The sequence below is a fragment of the Mustela nivalis genome (genome assembly GCF_964662115.1).
Source record: "Mustela nivalis genome assembly, chromosome: 12".
Taxonomy (NCBI): domain Eukaryota; kingdom Metazoa; phylum Chordata; class Mammalia; order Carnivora; family Mustelidae; genus Mustela; species Mustela nivalis.
In genome coordinates, this window is record NC_139031.1 from 23,023,975 (window position 1) to 23,041,319 (window position 17,345).

The 17,345-nt window shown below is 41.4% G+C and overlaps 1 protein-coding gene across 1 annotated transcript in view; it reads right to left on the reverse strand.

The window, feature by feature from the left end:
• The window catches only part of SND1 (staphylococcal nuclease and tudor domain containing 1), a 411,376-nt gene that overhangs the window by 183,912 nt on the left and 210,119 nt on the right, over positions 1-17,345 (reverse strand). The window contains exon 13 of the mRNA XM_082694082.1: positions 3,945-4,055. Coding sequence (XP_082550208.1) covers positions 3,945-4,055 — 111 coding nt within the window. The remainder of the gene's footprint in view (positions 1-3,944; positions 4,056-17,345) is intronic.

The window sequence follows — 17,345 nt, forward strand, 5'->3', positions numbered from 1 at the left end:
GTCAACACCAAAGCCATTCTTGGTTAGGGGTTCTATTCAGGGCCCAGGAAAGGAGTAAACAACTTGCTAATGAGATCTGCAGAGGACACTAAGCTGGGAGGTAGAGGAACCGCACCGACAGGGGCATAAAATTACAAGGCAGAGTTCAACTGGAAAAAGCAGCTGATCTAGCTAGGGGAAAACAACCCTAAACTCAAATAATATTCAACAGACAGGCAGGATAAGGGGCAGCAGAAGCATGTAAAACGATCTTTGACATGCTATAATGTGACAGAACCAAGTAAGAATGCTAAGGGAACATGAGGAGTATGTCATGGGGAATGGAGAGCTTCAAAGTGAAAGAAAGCAAACCAAAAGCAGATTGCCCCAAATAGGCGGGCTTCAAGCGAGATCAATTCCACCACTTAAAATGGGGGGAGAGTACCTTCTGAACTGAACACATGATTTAATGGCCACAGAACCACCATTCCCATATGGCGGGTGTTCCAGTCTTTCTCGGATCTTCATTAGCCTTGTTGGGGGATTTTATCTAAAGAGGGTTCTGGGCTGCCATTCTGCAGCTAACAATACTGTCTAAAGGAAGACTTGCAGGTCATGCTGGCCATTTCTCCTACTTCTTTATGAGATCTGTACTGCCCTATGACAATGCCTCACAGGCTTGGGGAAGTGGTTAATTCCTCTCTGTTTACTCAACCCACAACAGTGCAGTGACCCTGAAGCCAGTTTTTCTACCACCAGTCTGAAGGCAATGGCTCAACACAATTACCTCTAGGCTGCTCACAGCTTTAATAGACAAGCATGTTGTTACATTGATTCTGCTTAAAATGAGTGCTAAAAAGGTTGTTTTCTTCCTAAAACCTCAAAGTTAGAAATTTCACTATCCTCAACACCCAAAATACAAATACTCTAACTAAAAACTGGGCAGAAATAACAAACATTTTTTTTCTGAAGAAGACATATACATGGCCAACAGACATACGAAAAGATGTTCAACATCACTGATCATCAGGGAAATGTAAATCAAAACTATAATGAGATATCACTTTGCACCTGTTAGAATGGCTAAAATCAACATAAGAAACAATAGGTGTTGGTGAGAATGTGGAGAAAGAGGAACCCTCTTGCATTGTTGATGGGAATACAAACTGGTAGATCACTCAGGAAAACAGCATGGAGGGACACCTGCTGGGTGGTTCAGTTGGTTAAGCATCTGCCCTTGGCTAAGGTCATGATCCCAGGGTCCTGGGATCAAGTCCCACATTAGGCTTCTTGCTCAGCAGGGAGCCTGTATCTCCCTCTGCCTGTGGCTCCCCCTGCTTGTGCTTACTCTTTCTCTCTCTGATAAATAAATAAATACATAAATAAAATCTTAAAAAAAAAAAAAAGGGAAAGAAAACGGTTCGGAGGTCTCCCAAAAGGTTAAAAATAGAACTACCCTATGATCTAGCAATGGCACTACTAGTATTTACCCAAAGAAAAAATACTAATTCGAAGAGATACATGCACCCAGTATTTACAACAGCATTATCTACAATAGCCAAATTATGGAAACAGCCCAAGTGTCCACTTGATGAACGGATAAAGAAGTGGTGTGTATGTGTGTGTACACACACACACATACACAAACAAACACAGGAATAGTCATAAAAAAAGAACAAAACCTGCAATTTGCAACAAAATGGATAGAGCTAGGGAGTATAATGCTAAGTGAAATAAGTCAGTCAGAGAAAGACACACACCATATGATTTCACTCATATGTGGAATTTAAGAAACAAATGAGCAAAGTGGGGGGAAAAGAGAGATGTAAACCAAGAAACAGACCCTTTAGTCTAGAGAACAAACTGATGCTATCAGAGGGGAGGTAGACAGGGGAAACAGGTGATAGGGATAAAGGAGTGTGCTTGTTGTGATGAGCACTGAGTGATGTCTGGAAGTGCTGAATCACTATATTGTACACCTGCAACTAATATTACATTGTAAGTTACCTATAATCTAAATAAAAAATATATTTAGAACATAATCTATAAAAAAAACCCTTTCACTACCTATGTATACCCATTAAACACAGCACATGTAGCTATTTCCAGCAGCATAAGAGAGCTTGCTGAGGTGGCTGGCTGGTTTAGTCAGTACAGCACATGACTGACTCTTGGTCTCAGGGTCATGACTTCAAGCCTTCCACATGGAGTGTATAGCTTACTTTAAAAAAAAAAAAATTAAAAGATTTAAAAAAAAGAAGAAAGTTTGTTTTGTCTTACTTTCCAGAGCAGCTATGCAAATTATTTTCATGTCTATCAGTCACAAATATTCACTAGTGGCAGAGTGACACTGGGCCGAAAATAGGAGTCTAGATCCTATTGTACTGCTTAGTGCTCCTGTTATGCTGGGAACTTATAAAGTGTTTTTCAAGGTACCACTAGGTCACACTGAGCCCACCCACAGGCTAAGCACAGACTCGCCCTCTGAATGCCGCTGAAGTGTGGTCTAATCACTATCCATTTCCTGGAGGAGCCAGATCATCAGGTGGTACTTAGCGACGTGAAGCTGCATTTCCCAATATGGGTTCTTCCAGCCAGGCTGCCTTAGTGATAATACAGACAGGGAGAGAAGGAAGAACTGAGGGAGGACTGAGAGAACACCAATTATGGATTATGTATCATATTATTTTGTGCTGGCCATTAAGGAGCCTTAAACTCTCTGCATACATGAATTAGGTTTTAGACAGGGCCTACTGGGAAAAGCCCACAAGAAAGAATCCAAAAACCTACAATAGTCTGACAGACTGATTTCTTAGCTGACATTCTATGTGACAAGTCTACAGATGCTCTATCCATCAGGATGTGACATGGTGTTAGCTCAGCAGGGAGCCTGTATCTCCCTCTGCCTGTGGCTCCCCCTGCTTGTGCTTACTCTTTCTCTCTCTGATAAATAAATAAATACATAAATAAAATCTTAAAAAAAAGGGGAAAGAAAACGGTTCGGATATGTCACATATCAGGGCACTGTTCTGGGCCAAAGAGCAAAAGAAGTGATCTCAATGACAAAGTCTGAAGCACAGATAACATGTGCCCAAACTCATTCCTCCTCAAACCGCAGAGCATAACCTGGCAACTAGCAAACTTCTAGAACTAAACAAGTGGCTAAGGGCGGCGTGCGCCTCTTTCAAACAGTGGCTACATCTTGGTTGAGACCAAGCAGTCTGTTGAACTACCCTGGTCAGTTCACCAACATCTCATATTTTGCTCTTTCCTGGGAAGTCTGGGAATCACAAAACTACAAGTAGCATCCAGGGACAGACATCTCTGTGAGTAAGAGCCCACAAGGAATGTCACTGGTAAGAAAAAACACCAAGCAGTACAAACGTCCTTGGGGCAACCAGCCACAGGGATGAAGGACAGGAGTAAAATGTCACCGGGCTTCTCAAATGCTCTCCTGCCAGCTGTCAGAAGTGTGAAACAAAAACTCATTTCCTAATAAATGTTTTCATTTCCTTTGTACATGACAAAAGGTTGAGAGGTGATGAATGGGAGGGGCCAGGGAGCAGAGGGCTCTGGAGGTAAGAACTTGAGGCAAATGTCCCGCACACATAAGCAGAACTTCACTGTTAGGCCCAGGCAATGAAACGATGGTGGTAAAAATATCTTGTACTCTCAATCTATGCTTCATATGACATCTACATGAGATCCTATCTACTGTATGCCTATTTTGCAGATTTAAACAAATGAAGGCCCAAGTGTACTCAACCAAGGTTACACAGCACATTTAAAGTGTACCCCTTTTCTTCGGATAGGGGCAAAACTGGGATAAAAGCATACTACAAACTTTCTCAGTGTATTGCTTTCCATCACATTCTGCTCAGGGACAGGCAGGATAGTGGGCAAGGAAAAAAGAAACACTGCTGGTCTCAAGGTCTCAAGGTGATCACTGGGATGCTTCATCTCACCTGGCCTCTGCAGCAAGCAGCTCGTCATAGTGAGAGGACCGCTGATCGTCATCCTGCCGGTATCTGATCACCGTGGCTAGACCTTTGCTGACAAGGGCCTCGGCAATGTTTCTGCAACAGAAAAGACAGGTCAGTGAGCACTAGAGGTGCATATGGGGCTCAGTCAACAGAAATAATAACAGTTAGCACCTGGAGGTCTTATCGAATCCTGACACAGGGAGGGAGAAGCCAAGGATTTCAAGACCAATGAGCCGCTAAGCTACCTACCCTGAACAGGAGGTAGAATAACAAAGTCCCCTAGCTCAGCATCTTTCTGGTTACTACAGTCAGATGCTGTACCAATCCATATAGAAAAACCATCAGAAAATATCTGTAAAAAGCCCACATTATGCAGGGCTATTTACAGAATGTTATAAACAAGCCACTACCCTCAAGAAAAGTCTTCTCTGAAATATCGGGCACACAGATAAAAAACAAAACACATAAAAGCATGACCTAAATTTCTTAATATCTCCTTTCTAGCCTATACAGTAACTAGAAAAATGCCTTGCTCCCAGCTTGGCAATGTTACAAAGGTTAGTTGAACATAACAACACCCCATGCTTCTCTTCTCAGAGCTCCTGACAGCAGCTCTTCCACCCAAAAGGGGCTTCTAGAAGGTAAGGCTGTGAATGAATTTGGTGGCAGGTGCAGGTGTCTTGGGGGGTGGTGGTGGTGTTTCTACGGTGGAATAAAAATTCTTTATGAAGAAATGGCATGAGCTGGGGGAAGAACCAGGTAAAAAGTATAGAATCAGTGACGGCCAGCTTTGGAACAATGCTCCAGATAGAGTCCTTGCAGGACTACAGAAGGACTCAGATTAAAACCCTGCTTCAGGCAATTCTCAAGTGTGTCGAATCTTTTTTTTCTTCCCCAGAATAAGAGGTGCCACTGTAAGTGGCCTCCATATACTCTTAACTAGAGAAGAGTACATTGGGAAGGACTCTGAGACAACAAGTAAAACCTATCTGCAAGATTCCTCCCCATGCCGGAAAGATGCCTTTGATGTGAAGCAAAATAAGCTGCAAACTGCAAAAACAAATTTTCCAAAAATGACCTGTAGCAAGCACTGGAGGACAAGAGGGATGATACTATTGGGAAGAGGGATGGTTATGGCTTTCTTTGTGTCTGTCATGGTTACACCAAAGGCCCCACTCAAACCATCTGGTTAGCGCCCTTCAGGGAGGAGGTAGGATAAGCAATAGGCTACTGTACCATATGCTATGATTTAGTGTTGCTTAGGAATGTCAACCCTCAGCACAGTAGTGTTCTTAGAACCTCAGACCCTGGGGATGCTGGAAGCTGGACGGTGGACTAACTAACCACTGTATGTGCATGTTTAAGCCACTGAAGGGTTCTCTTCATCAAAACCCAGGAATTTACTTTTTTAAAAGACAAAGAAAAAATTATGTGCGGGTAGAGAAAAGAGGAAAAGATGCTATGGCTGACTCTCTCTCATTATGTGCCCCTCTGCTGCCTGTTTATCTACTGCCAGCACGATATTAATATCTCCAAACCGCCACGGAATTAGCACTTCTCAAAATCCACTCCCACAAAGAGGCTGCTTTGCTGGCCTCCCCGTCTCCTGAGTCACCACAGAAGCGTGCTGGCAAACGCTGTCATGATCATAGAGTTGTGTTTGGCAGCGTGGAGAATGCCAACAGCCCAGAACCAGCAGCTGTAGGTACTGATATATGATGCGAATTTAAGGGTGTTACCAAGAAGCCCCAGGAGGGCAGGAGAGCAGCTCCACCCAGCACAGGTCAGAAAGGAGACTGGGGGACAGCGCCACCCGCCCTAGGGTGATTGGAAATGCCCAAAGAACAAAGACATATTCGTTACTGCATTTTGAACTTCTGTGTGCTGACATTTTACAGTCAAAACAGGGGGTCTGGAGGAGAAAGCTGGAATGACTAGGCAGGCAAGAAAAGATTCACACAAATAAGCCTCAACATGAAAAGATAGAGAAAGCGAAGCAAAACAGCACAAACATTTAATGATCCACCCCTGTTAATACTGCTCAAATCAATTCCCAGAACTGAACTGAGTACCTACAAGGCCAGCAGAGAACCAAGGGCACAATCCCTCCCTTCTGTATCCTGTCAGCCAACAGACATTATTAGACAAAGCAGATAAGGCCTCAAATTCCCACTCCACAACCTGCCCACTACCAGCCTCCCCCTTAGCTCTCCAGAGCTTAGAGCATAAGCCATGTTCTCTTCACTTCTTACCCCTAATTACAGATTTCTCCTGGAGGAACAGTGGTGCTGGTGCTTAGTGAGCAGTGAGCAGAGTAAAACCACATGAAAAAATACCAGCTGTCATTACTGGGTGTTTACTACAAGCCAGGCATGTGAAATCAACATCACATGTATTTTCTTCTTGGTGTATATTTCCCCGGTGAGGATTCATCACACCATCTTAAAATTATTAATTGACTGTCTGTCTTCTTTTCTAAACTATGACGTCTGAGAGGGTCAGGGCTGCATCTTTCTGCACTGAAGTGCCTAGCTCAAAAGCTGACATAAAGTAGACAGTACATATTTTCTGAATGCACTTAGTTTATTTAGGATAATTATTAAATGCAGCAAAATCATAGTACATCCCTTTAATTTTGTTTTAATACATCTTGAAAATTTTGAGATACTCTTTGGAATATCAGAAGAACACCCAATTGCTTTGGAAATATAGCCCTGGAACATTACTATCCTAAGCAACTATTAACCAAGCTTGGCCAGCATAGAATCAAGGACAAAAGCTTTCTACGTGCCTTAACAGCTTTTGTCTTTCCCCTCCCTGTTATCTAAAATTTGAATTTAAAGAGAATGAAAGGGAGAGAGAAGAAAATGGAATTAGCCCAGATCCATGTACTTGACTCATTCATTTCTTTTGGCTACTAATGAAAGGTCAGGAGATTTTTCCCTTGGCCAAAGATGGCTCCGAAACCGACAGGGGTGTATTGATCAGTTGCCCAGTGAATAAAAGAGAACATTAAATTATGTGCTATGGCATTAGGCTGCTTTAGACAAATTTATAAGTTCTGCTTTCTTGAGTGTATCAGTAATTCTACTCCAATTACACATGTCTGGCTCAAATGGATAATTCACAATCAGCATACAAAAAAGGACCTAACAGCCTTGGAAGTCTAACAGGAAATCATCTCTTGGTAGCAGCTAGAAACACAAAGAATTAGTGCGGGGACTGAAATGTTTCTCCAAAACTAAGAGAAATTTAGATTCTGGTAAAAGTGAACCGTTGCCATCAGGCAGGATCAGGTATTCCTGATACAAACACCAACAGCTTGGGACTCACATACAGACCTTCTCAAAAGATCTGCGTGTAGTTGACATCTTCCCTGTCCATTTGTTACCCCAGCCAGCAGGTTACAAAAAGCTTACACTTTCCCGTTATACGATACCTCTGAAACCATGCGGTAGTATATTCTGCCAACATGGTCAACAGGTGTTCTATGCCCATACATGATAAGAGCATCCTTAAAAAGTAGGTTTGAATTATAGTTGTTTATAACTGGTCACAATTTTGCCTGCCTTCCCACTCCTAACTCCTACCCTAAGACTGGAATAGCAACATACTGATAGGTCAGATAACTGTCTAAGATTACCCTGATTACTTAACTGGTATTAATTTTAAAACAAACTTTATACCCCCACCACCAAAACCTTTAGTGTGCATTTCCTATAAACCAGGATATTTTCTTAAAAATCAAAAAATAATAAGTAGAGGGGCGCCTGGGTGGTTCAGTGGGTTAAAGCCTCTGCCTTCAGCTCAGGTCATGATCCCAGGGTCCTGGGATCGAGCCCCACATCCTGCTATCTGCTCCGCAGGGAGCCTGCTTCCTCCCCCTTTCTCTGCCTGCCTCTCTGCCTACCTGTGATCTCTGCCTGTCAAATAAGTAAATAAAATCTTTAAAAATATAATAATGAGCAGAATCACGATACCAATAAGACCACACTACTACCATCTGATCCACAAATTTACTAGTTAAATTTTGCCAATTATTCCAATAGAATACTTGGGGGAAAAAAGGATCCACGTTTCCTTAGTCTAGAACAGTTCCACAGTCTTGTCTTAGGCTACTCCACGGCCTTGACGCTTCTGAGGAGTGCAGGCCAGTTACTTTGGTTTGTCTGATGTTTCTTTGTGATCAGGTGCAAGTTATGCATCTTTGGCAGGAATACCATAGAAGTGATGGATGTACTTATTGTTCACTTCGATCTCTTCATTAGGGTAGTGTCTATCAGGCTTCTCCACTGTAAAGTTACTCCTTTCCTCTTTATGACGGATAGGTATTTTCCAAGAAGACCCTTTGAATTACATGATTTTCATCCCTCAAATTCCCAAGTTATTCATTTATTTAATTGTAGCAGTATAAGGTCATGGAATGTCATTTTATTTAAAGTCATAATCCACAACAATCATTATTTGTTGTGATACTGAAATTGTTCCCAATTTGGCCAATGGGAGTCATGTCAAGCTGGTTTCTGTTTCCAGTGGACCTGCCCCCACCTGCCTCATTCCTTGAGCACTTCCTTGCTTTCTGGTATAACAACATGTTCCAGGCTTATCTTGTACGGTTTTCTGCAGCTCTGAAATTAGCCATTTATCTGAATAACCCATATTTACATCTTTATTTCTATACGTTTATTTCTATATCAATCTATAACTACTGAAAACCATGTGCAGCAGTCATGAAAATGTGCCTCTCGGATCTCTGACTGCAGGAAGTGTAATTGACTGACAGTCCCAGCTGCTGTGCTCTGAAATCCATCACTGTTTCAGCCAAGGCTATGCTTCCCACCAGCTGCTTCTTGCCGGAGCACAGCAGATACTAAGGCAGGCCTATTGCTGAGAGATGTGGGACTCCTCTGATGGCAACTCTGGCTTGAGGACTCCTTGTTGGCTTTGCGGTAATTCTCTTATAACTTGGGCAGCTGAGACTTTTCCAATTCAACCTCCCTTTCCTCCCACCTTTTGCAAAGGAGATTAGGACTGTACTGCAGTCTGATGGCACTCCCAGCCTCTTGCAGCTCCCTTTCCATTTTCCCACCCAAGGGTTTTCCCCAATTAATCTCTTTCATGTCTAATTCTGTCTTGGCATCAGCTTTTTAGAAAACCTGAACCAACATACCAGGAGTTCACAAAGATACCCACAATCCCACTCCAACACTATAGGATTCATTTTCATTTTCTTCCTTTCTATATTTGTACTTTCCTTTCTGACAGAAACCTGGCTTCCACTATCCTTAATAGTTTTACTTATAGGAAAACCTTTACTATATACACACATATATTCACTCACTCACTCACATACATTTTGTGACTTCCATGATTTGATCCTAACAGTAGCGCTCACTTAAAGAGAATGCATAACCTGATAAAACAGAACCTAGGTTACATGGATAAGTATTTCAAGAGTGGGCACAGAGAGTAATTCCATAACTTACACACTTGTGCCCATGCCTACACACCCCCTCTCATCCTCCATCTGACTGAGATAATAGATAACTCAATGGCTTGGGCTCAAAGAGCTTCATCTAGCTGTTTGAGCTCAACAGCTTCCACTTAGAAAACATCTACATTTTATCAACCACTTAAGTGTCCATGGAGATTGCAAAAGCAGAATATTTTCCTCAAGGCAAACATAGACATGGACACATTCAGAATAATGCAAGCCTAAAAAGAAATGCCTCTAACTATAGTCCAGTTGAGGCAAAAGAGAGGGTTGAAAGATAATTAACAGCTTAATTCATTCACAGAATTCACAGCACCTGGATCAGAATTTCATCTCTCATATGTGCACATGCATCCCCAACACATACACTTTCCACTTTCCATACAATGTCTCTACAATAACTTCAAGGCCCTGTAGTCAAATTTCATAAACTAAGCACAACATGCACCCCGTGGCTATGAGAACGTGGACATGACAAGACATCAGGCATGTAGCCTGGCCCTCTTGTCACCCATGACCCTCAAAGACTCCAAAGTCTTAAAGCCAGAAAACTGCCTTCACATCCTTTTCACATTGGCTGTACCTCTGCCATAAAGACAGGCTTCCTACAAGTGCGGGGATGGAGATCCCCAGCTGACAGGGTTCCAATATTGATTTCTACCATACCAGATGGCTCATCCCACTTTTCCTCCGCTATACAGGGATGTTCTACTGTGGGGCTGAACCAGAGAAGTCACAGGGTACTGATGTCTTTCTTCACAAAAAGGTAAGAGAAAAGCAAGGAGAGAAAGGTCACCAAAGGATTTGATAAGAAGATAGAAAGCAGCAAGAACTAGAAAGCTATTTTCTTTAGAATATTAGGTCTACCTATACTCAAATGGTTGGCTCTCTACTCTAAAAGAGCGAGCAGAAGTGGGGAAAATGATTAACAGCTAACAGACCCAAAAGCTAGGCTCCCTTTAGATCTTCTTTACAAGTTCACACTAAGACCTCTAATATCCACGCCCTTTGAGGCAGGAACCCGACAATTCCAGGCTTGAGACAGACTTGGTTTTTATAGGCCGACAAAATAGGCTATAAGGGGCAGAGAGTGAAATTCTATATGAGAGGCATCTATAGACAACGGGCAATGAACAGGTCTCTTTCATCATGTTACTGGTTTTTAGGTAGGCCTCAAAACAGGAAAAAGTCTTAGGGAGCAACAGGTAGCTTCCAGAACCCAGTATTGTGATGACTCAGAGGGTAACACATTGCCCCTCCCACCCAGTGTCTTTATCCTCCAATCTCCACTGACTGAGGTCCCATGAATCCAGAACAATAACGCCCCCCCCCCCTTTTTTCTTAAAACACATTCAAGAGGCACTTCCCACACAACCAAGCGGCATATGCAGACAGGAGATTGTTTTAGAACCATCAGTAATTAGCAACATCTGAGGTGGCACACACCATCCTTTATAGATTTACTGAATCTCTCTCCTACCATACACATTCCCTATTTTTTTCACTCCCCCTTTGAAATAATGTAATTCTAAAAATAACTAAGATGGATTTTTAAAAAATCTTTTAACCTTTAAAGGCTCCTTTTTTTTTTTTTTCCCATTTAATAAGTCCTTTCACCAGGATGACCACCAAAGGATGTGAACAGTGGCTAGAGACTTTCCCAGAATTCATGACACAAACTGAAGACAAAGAAGATTCAAATGTCTTGATGTCCCTAAAAAGGCTCAGTCAGAGACTAGGGTGAAATAAGGGAGAAAAGCAATGGTTACCAAGGGCTGCATTAAGGCACCTGGAGTTTTTGGAGAGGACATCCTTGCTCCTGACACTTAGACCCACCAACTCAGCTGTAGTTATGTGGAACACAAGACACAGTGTGACCCTCAGAGAAGCATGAACCCAGAAAGTCAGACTCAAGAACGGGCAAGTATGGAATGAGACTGATCTGAACATTAGAAGCAACAAAACAAAAACAAAGAAATCCCATTCTTTTGAACAAAACTCTCTCAGTAGGTTTCAGTTCACATTTAATGACCATTCAGAAGATGTACAGGTTCTAAACACAACTGTTCTGTCAATGAGAGCATTTTCTAGAGACTGGAGTTGAGATAGGAAAGTCAAGAACTCTTAGAACTACAACTCTGTCTTCTCTTTTTAATTTAATGAATCCTAATCATTCTTCCTCAGCAGGAGGGGAATATGCAGGGGAAGAATGAAGAATGATGGAGACTGACTTCAATTTGAAGAACTTGAAAGGATACATCATTCGAATGAAACCAAAGGAGACCCATAAACTAGCAGACTGGCAGAAATGAAGAAAGGAAGAAAAAAAGGAAGAAAGGAGGGAAGGAATGAGAAAGGGAAGATGGGGGGGGTGAGAAAAAGAAAAAAAAATTCAATGAATAAATTTCTGCTTTGTTGACAGATTAAATCCTTGAATCTCCACAGCACATCTATCAAAACTTCATTACTGATAACAGGCTTACTCCTGGGCACTGACAAAAGCATCTCTAGCTTCAGAGGCCATGTCCCACTGAGCAACCAAGAGTAATCTTGAGTTTAGGAAGGAAAGAAATAAAAGCAAAGATATCTAGAGACCAGGGTTTCACAAGTGGGTGATGAAGAGAAGTCACTTCATATTCAACCTGTCCAGAATAGCTCATTTTCTTTCTTTTTTTTTTTTTAAAGATTTTATTTATTTATTTGACAGAGAGAAATCACAAGTAGTCAGAGAGGCAGGCAGAGAGAGAGAGGGAGGCAGGCTCCCTGCTGAGCAGAGAGCCCGATGCGGGACTCGATCCCAGGACCCTGAGATCATGACCTGAGCCAAAGGCAGCGGCTTAACCCACTGAGCCACCCAGCCGCCCCCAGAATAGCTCATTTTCTACTCCGAGGTGTCTCTGAGCCATATCCTACCCATTACCTTCTTCCACTCACGCCCCATGTGAGGTCACACCTACTCTTGATCTCCTGAAAGAACAACTAACAGGGAGGAAAATAAGATGGAAATATACTTGGAAGCAGCAGAATTAAACATCTAACCTGCTATATAACTCTGACTACCGGAGAGAATAGTGCTGAAAAATATGGGTCAAAGTGATTTAGAAAAGGAGGGGGAAGCAGTGTAACATCAAATAGTTATATAAAATAGTTATGCTTACTAAATAGACAATTTTATTCTGCCCCCGGGATTTCTGCAGTGCTGTAATCTTATTGCCACCTCTTACACGACAGTTTCATTTATTCAGCAGTATCATAGATACAGCTTTCTAAGACAAGAATATCTGTGGTATTACGCTCTATTATGCCAGCTCCTCTGAGTCTCACTGCACTTACCAGTCATATCTGAGATAGTCAGGACAATGAGGAACACTGGATGAAGCAGGAGGGCCATATTAAATACAAGTGGCAATAAAATGATGTCCACCTTCAAATACCTGAGATTTTCCCCAATCTCCAACCCTCAAAATAAGATAGAGAAATAGTGAAAAAAAAAAATCTCTGTTTCATAGACAGAAACTGCATGGACTTTTTTGAATCTCCCTTATACTCTAGGACAGAACATAGAGTATGTACCCACAGTGACACTCTGTCTTTTAGACAAACATGCTTCTTTCCCAGGACACAAACAGATCCTTCACAAAACAACTAAGCAATTAAACACTGGATCCAGCTTGCAGAAAGTAAACTTTCTAACAAATAGGTACTCCCAACCCAGCTGAGTTGGTCCCCTCAATGCTAAATATGCCATGCGGTTATGTCTCCAACTATTTACAGGACATGTGAATTCACATGATTCATCGCCATGTAAGACTCAGCATTTCAAAAATAAAACTCTCTTCCCCAGATTAAGTGTTTCTAAAACCTACTAAATCAGCTCAATCTCCTAAGGTCTCTAACTCTAACCGTAGGGCCATCATCCACCCAGTCACCCAGGCCTGATGTCTAATATTTCCACATAAAATTCATTGTCAAAACTTTAACTCAAATTTCCAATGTTTCTCTCATCAATGCTTTCTTTTCTTTTTCCCGGTTGTGGCTCTCACTGCCTCTCACCTGATACTTACAACAGCCTCCCCCTCCCTGGATTCCTTGCAATGCCCACAGATTCTAAACACAGTCAGTCAAGGCCCCTTAAAGCACTGGCCTTGAGAGCGATCCTCATTCTCAAACCCACCACAATCAGAGAACTTTACCAATACAGAGACAATACTAAGTTATCATATGCGGAAATGATGATGGAGGGGAAAGAGAGGAGAGGGAAGGGGGGGGGTTTGTGGGGGGAGGGAGAGAAGGGAGGAGGAGGAGGAGAGGGTTAGGGTTAGGAGAAAGAAAATGGTTAGAGGGAAGGAGGGAAGACTGACTTTTTAAAGAACTATTCTGCGTGCTTTACATATTTATTAAATCCACTTAATGGTTACAAAATCCTGAGGAATTAGGAACACTTACCATCCCTATTTTACAGATGAGAAACGTGAGGCACTGAAAGTTTCTAAAGGTCACCAGTGATAGTTAGAACCAAGAAAAGCTATGCAGAGACTTGGCATTTCAGTGAGAAAAAAGATCTTGCTAATCACCTAACCCAAGCCCCATGCTGTAAACATCAGATGACAGAACAATTTCTTTGATTTTCACTCAAAAGATAAATTCAGATTTAATGGCCATCTATTGTGAGTTTACTACAGGACAGGCATTTAACACATTAACCTGCTCCTGCCTGCAATGCACACAGCAGTATGTACAAACAGTAAACGATTCAGACTTACCATAAGCAATCCTGTTTCTATGTGGCAGAGCCACGATTAGAAGCCCAGTTTTTTATTCCAATTTCAGTTTTCCTTTGGCTAAGCAGTACCACAAATTATAGGGTAACAGACTATTAAAGGTATTCTGCAAAAGAGCCTCATCTGTCTCTCTAAACCTAGTCCATTAATCTCCTCTCAATTTTCTGCTCAATCTCAGCCCATTTCACTACCAAACAAGCACCTTGCACTCTCCTGCTCTCTATACTGTTGGCTGTGCTGCTCCTTTGGCACTCATCTTGTACTGCTGTATCTTATCTCCCTTTGTATATATATCTTATCTAAGTGCCAAACACCTAGTAGGCACTCAATAAATATTTATTGGCTAGCTGACTGATTTCATTCGAGTTCCCAAGGGGTTCTGTGGGCGTTGGATGAAAACAAAGTAATAACTGAGTCATGGAATTTTTGAGCAAAAAATGCCCAAAGAGATAAACCAAGCCAATAACCTCCATATACAGATGCAAACAGACCCAGAGAGAAATTGAACATGTTTAAATGGGTAGTCTAAAGAAACACAGAGAGTGACACCATTACAACGGGCATCTAAGATCCTCCAGATTCTCAGCCTCTTTTCCTTTATGGTACTGCTGTCCTTTAAAAATTCTATATAACATAGGGGACACCTGGATGGCTTAGTTGGCTGAGCATTTGACTCTTGATTTTGGCTCAGGTCATAATCTCAGGGTGCTGAGATTGAGCTCTGCGTTGGGCTCCAGGCTGGGTGTGGAGCCGGCTTAAGATGAAATTGTATCTTAATATAAGAGTAACACAGTAAAACAAATGAATACTATAAAAAAGAAACGTTAAGAATAAATATTGATCAATTCTGCTTCATCTGACCAGAGAGAAATTACACAGAGCATTTATAGTTACTCTTCAACAATGAAAGCTGCTTAATGTTTCCCACTTGCTCCAGCCCTCTGTGGCCATAGACAGCAATGATGAGCTTGTTTCCTAAGGAACTCTTGGCACAGAGAAGTGATTCAGGGCAGAGGATCTCAGCTCTTACCCCAGCTCTCCGGCGGTTTAAAACTTGTGAAGGAGCTAAGCCTGTACCAGTTTCTGTATCTATAAAATAAGGGAGTAGATCTAAATGCTCTAAAAAATAATTAGAATATGTAAGCTTGAACATAATTTAAAAATGAACTAGCAGTTAGTGATCAATAGTCATATATATTTGATAATAGCTTCACCTTTCTGCCAGTATTTTTATATAGCACTAGCTGATAATATTCAAGGCAAAGTAGATTACATATGGTTTCAGTAAGTATACAAACACTAAGGTATATTTATATACATTTCTGGTTGTGGTTTGTAGAATATTGTGGCAGCAGGCACAATTTCTTCCAATCCTTCTACTAGGGACTATAAGAGCCCTATCCTTTCTGTGCACACCAAAAAATGGTGGAAAAGGGTGGGAGGCCAGGATTCTTGATATATTTATTTATTCTTGACAAATATTTACTTATTCTTGACAGGTATTTATTCTATTCAACTGTTTAATGTCTACTATTTGTTTAAGATATAATGCACTACCCATGGGGCACCTGGGTGGCTCAGTGGGTTAAGCCGCTGCCTTCGGCTCGGGTCATGATCTCAGGGTCCTGGGATGGAGTCCCGCATCGGGTTCTCTGCTCAGCAGGGAGCCTGCTTCCCTCTCTTTCTCTCTCTCTGCCTGCCTCTCTGTCTACTTGTGATCTCTCTCTGTCAAATAAATAAAATCTTAAAAAAAAAAAAAAAGGTATAATGCATTACCCAAATATTCTGGAGTATTAAAAAAGAGGACAGAGGGATGAGCGAATAAAAGTATGTATGTATACAGTATATTTTCTACCAAGGAAACTAAAGACCAATTTTGGATTCTTCACTGGCTGGTCCTTATACTTTGGCTAAGTATTTTTTCCAATGGCAAGAAACTGCCTTTACTCACTAGTAGAAATGTGTTCAAAGAACCGATTTAAGAGTAAAACCGGTTTAAGAGTAAAACTGACATTTAACAGGAATTTATTAGATTTCTTGAATCTCTGAGGCTCACTAGGTAGAGTAGGAGGTTTACTTCTGATCTTAATCACTGAACATAGTGAAGAAAAAAAAAATCAAAGACTCACCTTTACATTTACAGTTTGCCAACTACTATTTTGGCCTGTCAAGCTTACACTTGAGTAATATAAGTAGCAGCAACATGTCAATAAAACGATTATGAGCTGTTTCTTAAGTAGTCCTTATGAGACTATAAGATTACTGCACAGTAAATATTAACGAGAGAGGCAGACTTCATTATAGACTATAAGGAAATATTAGAAATCCTTCATTCATTATAATCAGAGAGTTTAGAGCTGAAAGGGTCTTAATGTTCTACTCCAATCTACTCCAATTCTCTCATCTTACTGACTGTAATGTCTCTGAATCTCAGATTAGCAAACTATTTAGTGACTGACTGGGATTAGAACTCAGATCTCAAGTCATAAAACAAGCACCTTTCCACCATGATGACCTGCCTCCAGTTCCATATAAAGACTGGGAAAATTATTGCTACACCCAACTCAGATGGATCTCAAAGGCATTATGCTAAATGAAAAAGGTCAACCTCAATGGATCACACACTCTAAGACTCCATTTATACAAGGTTTTGAGATGATGAAATGATAGAGATGGAAAATGGATTAATGGTTGTCATGGATGTTGGGAGGGGAAAGGTGTGGTATTAGCACAAGGGACACCCCTCTGATGACTGAACAGTTTTCTGTCTTGAAAATGATGGTGGGCACAGGAATCTACACATGTGATAAATCTACACGTGACATACACGTGCTGACACACACTGCACCAACGCCACATTCCTGACTTTGAAATTTTACTATAATTATATTGTTACAACTATTGGGGGGGAACCGGCTAGAAGGTACATGGGATGGACCACTGTACACTTTTGCAACTTCTGTGACTCTACAATGACTGCAAAATAAAAGTTCAAAAAGAAAAAGTCAATAGAACTTGAGCTTACTAAAAAGAAAACAAAAGCACCAAAGATTCCTTACTCTATTCTCAATCAGAATAATCCTCATCCAGAATAATCCTTAAGATTAA